The following is a 5452-nucleotide window of genomic DNA, read 5'->3' as shown; positions in this document are numbered from 1 at the left end:
GCCACGTGTTTGCACGTGGAAGTATGAATGATTGATGAATGAGACAAAATTATTGAGTTTGAAAATATAGGAGTATTATGTAATCTGTCGGAAGAGTGTCTGAAAGTTTGTTTTATTCAAGGGACTACATTACTACATAAACCTAAAAGACAAATTCACACCAAGGAGTTGATGAAATGACATCCCAAGAATCCATATGTGTGTATGCCAGTGATCATGTCCGAGACGCACATGTATAAAAAATTGGAATCGTTGCAAGAATTGTTGAACCTTGCTCTTATGTGGAAATACAACTTGAATGGAATGGAGTAGTTCTATAACTTCTTGATGTGTGGCACTTAGAGATGAGGCGAAATAGTTCGGGCAACGTCTATGCGAATAGCTTTACTTTTTTATATTGAAAAGGGACCAAGATGCTACAGTGGCTACGGGAACGTGATAGTCGTCCTCATGATGTGTCACCCAAAGACGACGCGTAAAATCGAGTTTGATTGACGAGCCTTTGTCTGTATGGAAATAGAACCAGGATGGCTTGGAGTGTCACGACGATGTGAGGTGCCCGCGGATGAGGCACAATAGCCTGGTCGGCATCCACATCATATGACACCATTGCATTGGCCATCCATTGACTTGGCACCACCTAAAGGTACTAATAGAAGAAAAAAACCGTTGTATAGATTTTGAAGGATAAACAGATTCCAAAGCGGTTTTTGTAGACTAAAAGTATAGATTATGACTAAAAAGAGTTGATATGATATTTTATGGAGTCGAAGACAAATAGATCTTGATTGAAATTTTTAATATTACATGTTTTTCTACAATTGATTTACATTTAATGCTTTTATAACTTTTGGAAGAAAAATTCTTATTTCTAGAATACTATTTTTATAACATTAAAGAATCTAAAAAGAACATATCATGAAAGATCAAGCTATCTCTAGATTATTACAAATTCTCTAAAGAATCAAAAGGAAAAAGAACAAATTAAAATATTACCAAACGAGGTTCTGAATAATATTGCAAATATTTTATGATCTCTATTCATGAAAATATCATTTATAGTTAACTCTTGATAATACATGATATAGAACACACACATATATACATACATATATATATATATATAATAATAATTAAATTACCATGATTTAATCACTTAATTAATTAATTAATTCTAGATTCATCTAGAATATTCTAAAAGAATCTTGTACATAGTAATCATCATTACTAATTTATTATTTAATTAATATATTCTAAATTCACTCAATAAATAATTATGAACTCATTATAACATCGATCGACGATTAGACAATACCGATTATCGAAAGTATAAATCTTGTTCATGTAATGAAAATTTCGAAGGATAAAATTTTTCACAAATCTATTTTGACAGCTGTTAATTTTGTGAATTCCTTAACTCAAACAAACATTTTCATTATTCTTACTTAATCAACAATTAAGTTAGGTTCCACAACTTCCTAAATGAAATCTACTTATAAACTCTTTAATAAGCAATATGCTTGATCTCGGTCAAACTACAGTCACAAAATTCAACTCCTTGAATTCGACTATATCAACGAGAACACAAAATTCAATACTTATATGACCCTCAATGGTTTAGGGATATAGCTAGCTGTGAGTTCACACCTTCATGTGATTCAGAACAATATTTGTTCTTACTCAAACTTACCCTAATTATCCCTATTTTTTTTCATTTGCCCTTTGATCAAAACGCCAGAACTCAAGTCTGATTGCACACATTAGATCGTGTTAAGAACGTCTAGTAACATCGTCTCATGATCCCCAAGAAATCACTGATAGTGCATGCAAGAACCTTAAGTTATGATTAGCATACAGTCCCTTCAACTCATATATCCCGATCAAATAATGCAACCATTGGTATATCGAGAATTACAAAAGAATTCGATAATGTGATGTATCTTTGAGTAAAAATAGTGACATTATATATATAACTGAGGAAACACCTTTTCAAAATGCACATGTCTTATTCTGGCCAAAGATTCCTTACACTATTAACTCATTAGATCACATAAGATATCTTCACCCGTAGTGAGAAGTGAATCTCCGACCACAATGCATTGGATCCTACGTATTTGAAAACTACACCCAATCTCGTATCTAACGACCCTCAATAAAGTTGATAAATGGATCAAAGTGCATACTACTACGTAGAGCCTCCTCGTTGTCCCGAGTCAAGGGACTGATAATGTACGACCATAACCGTGGATTATTCCGCTCGATAAGTTATAACCATTTGGAAAGCCCGAGGGAGAGTTGTTCAGTATATTATCAAATGATCATTCATCTGCATGAATGAATATCTTCACGCTCTTACCAATGAAACACGATCGTTTACATAACATACGTTAGTCTCAAACACGAGCGACATTTATCCTTATTTTATACGGCTGAATCGATTAGGAACCAGTTTAGTATATATTGTATACTTCCTAATGAGTTTTATGATCTTACGTTGAGAAGCAGACCTCATGATACTTATTGTATATTCAAGAGCTTTATCTATACAACTTACATGGTTATACAGACAAAGTAATACAATAATTGGATAAAACTATAAAATATTATTAAAATAAAGATTTTTTTAAGATGTTCAAAGAGATCGTCTATATGCATGATTTAAACTCGAAATTTCTATTATAATATTATGTTAGAAACAAAATGATACTAGTTTTCCTTTCCTATAGGGTTTCTTCGGGAGTCGTATGAGAGCACTTCCTACCTCCTGTAGGATTCATCGCTTGATTGCATCCTTTTGATCTAAGCGTTTATTTTTTCCGTTTTATCTTGCAATGAACCCGGACGAAATCAGTCGTCTTGTTGACAAAATCAAACTCTCCAATCATGACGATCAAAAAGTTATTCTGTTGGAGGAAGACTGGAAACTCGGTAGGGATCGCATGGCTAATTGTCTAGCAGCACAGGTAATCTCTGTCAAGAATGTGAATCGAGAGGCGTTTCGTTCTCAAATTACACGTATCATGCAGTTGAAAGGTAAAGTTGTGATCGAATCTGTGGGAAACAACACGTTCATTATGGATTTTGCACATAAAGTTGATAGGAACATGGCTCTTTGTGAAGGGCCATGGAATTTCTTTCAGGATCTGATTGTTTTAAAGGACGTTCAAGGACTGGTGCACCCGCACTCCATAAAGTTTGATGAAATCTCGATATGGGCCCAATGCCACAACGTGCCCCTTGCGTTCCTAAACAAGAATACACTTGCAAAGATTGGCTCTCATATCGGAGTGGTTGAGGAGGTTGACGAGGGATTGAATGGCTCGTGTTTGGGACAATTTTCCCGGATACGGGTTCGAATAAACATTACAAAGCCGCTGAAAAAGTTTATTCGAGTTAGCACAGGTATGGATCATGACGATAACATTATTATCGTTAGTTATGAACGACTACCGGACTTCTGTTACCGGTGTGGAATCATTGGACACTCGTTTCGTACTTGTGAGGCGAGTATGGGTGAGAATATTTCTATGGAATATGGATCGTGGATGCGTGCGACTAGCAAAATGAGAGGGCGAGCATCACCAAACAAACTAGCCGTGCTTCTTTTGACACATCGCACAATGATAAGTATCATGCCAACAACCCAGAAGAGCAGGCAGAATCCCCTCAACCGATCACAGTGACACCATATATGGGAGCAGACCACAATGTGCTTGTGAATCTGGATGAAGTCAATTGAGTTGGCGCATGTTTCGACCGAGATGGTTCCTGTTACTCCGAATAAAGAGAAGGACAAACTTGATAGACACAGCCCTATGAAGTGGAAACGTAGAGCTCGCAACAAGCCCAATATAAAAGATGGGGAGGCGCAAAAAACATTGGTGGTTCGGGGTCAGAAACGGCCAACTCCAACTGATAAAGATGTATTCGCTCACGATGCAGCCCGAGACAGTAAGAAACAACTCCTGGAAAGCCCTTGTACCTTCGATACAATTATGGCGGCAATTGCGAACATCAATGAGTTGCATCGTTTGGAATGTCCGGGGGCTTAGGAACCAACGGGCATTCCGTGAATTAAAACGGCTAATTGCCGAAAATAATCCCGCTCTCTTATTTTTGTGTGAAACGAGGAAGAGAGATATTAACAAGGAACTTTGGATGTCTATTTTGTGTTATAAATGATGTTTTGCAGTGAATAATCGGAATCGGAGTGGTGGCCTGTGCCTGCTGTGGAAAGACCCACTGGATATAACCATTAAATCATTCTCTGTGGGACATATTGATTGCCTTGTTAGCCATGGAGACAAGCATTGGAGGTTTACGGGCTTTTATGGGCATCCTGACACAAGATTACGCCACTCATCTTGGGATTTGATCAGAAGATTAAATGGTATGCATGAACTTTGTGAGTATCCTTGGATCATTGGAGGAGATTTTAATGAAGTTTGTTATGATAGTGAGAAGCTATGGGGAATAGACGTCCGACTGTCCAGATGGAAGCTTTTCGTGGTGTTCTGGATGAGTGTAATCTGCAAAGCCTACATAGTGAGGGTGATATATTCACTTGGGTCAATCGCCGCCGTATGGGTGACTTGATTTTTGAGCGACTTGATCGTTTTGTTAGAACGTTTGGTTGGCGCATGCTATATCCCACCTCAAAGTGCACAGCTCTAGACTATTATCAATCAGATCACCGCCCGCTACTTATGGACCTTGGCAGTGGGGTTTTGCTTCAGAAGGGTGCCAGATCTGGCCAACGTCCCTTCCGCTTTGAGCCTATGTAGACCAGGGATCGCGAGTGTGAAACTGTCATATCCGAAGGATGGCAGCAACCGGGTGCAAATGTGGATCTTAACTTCAGAATTCGGTCCTGGACTAGTCGCCTACATCAGTGGGCTCATAATCGATTCAGGCTTATTCCAAGGAAAATCCAATGTAAATGCAAGCAGCTAGCTGCGCTTAGAACTCACGAGCGTTGGCAGCATGAGATAGATAATGTCAGGAGCCTTGAAGAAGAAATAGAGAAGCTAAGTTCCCAGGAAGAACTGTTCTGGCGACAGCGTAGTCGTGCCGATTGGCTAGCATAAGGGGACAAAAATACTAAATACTTCCACAGGACGGCTACTATACGTAAAGCACAGAATACCATCAATGGGTTAATATCCATTCATGGTGAATATGTCCAGGATCCTGGAGGTATGGCTACTATCATCTCTGATTATTTTTCTAGCTTATTTACTTCAACTGCTCCATGCCTAGATTTCATGCAACATGTGCTTGAATGTATTGAACCAAAGATTTCTAGTGCTATGAAAAATATTCTATGTGCACCGTTTTCCGCTCTAGAAATAAAATCAGCTCGGTTTGATATGAGCCCTGATAAAGCTCCTGGGCCAGATGGTCTGTCTGCTCTCTTTTACCAGAAGTATTGGCCTATAATTGGGGTGGATGT

At 38.2% G+C, this 5452-nt stretch overlaps 1 protein-coding gene across 1 annotated transcript; it reads left to right on the top strand.

Annotated features, from left to right (window-relative positions):
- The first annotated feature begins 2831 nt into the window (after positions 1–2831).
- On the top strand, positions 2832–3683 carry LOC140961028 (uncharacterized). Its single transcript, XM_073419351.1, has one exon. The coding sequence runs from the start codon at positions 2832–2834 to the stop codon at positions 3681–3683; it is 852 nt and encodes a 283-aa protein (XP_073275452.1).
- Positions 3684–5452: the final 1769 nt, after the last annotated feature.

The sequence above is a fragment of the Primulina huaijiensis genome, chromosome 16 (genome assembly GCF_012295235.1).
Source record: "Primulina huaijiensis isolate GDHJ02 chromosome 16, ASM1229523v2, whole genome shotgun sequence".
Lineage (NCBI taxonomy): Eukaryota > Viridiplantae > Streptophyta > Magnoliopsida > Lamiales > Gesneriaceae > Primulina > Primulina huaijiensis.
Note: the sequence above shows the minus strand (reverse complement) of the source record. Positions and strands in the feature narration are given on the sequence as shown.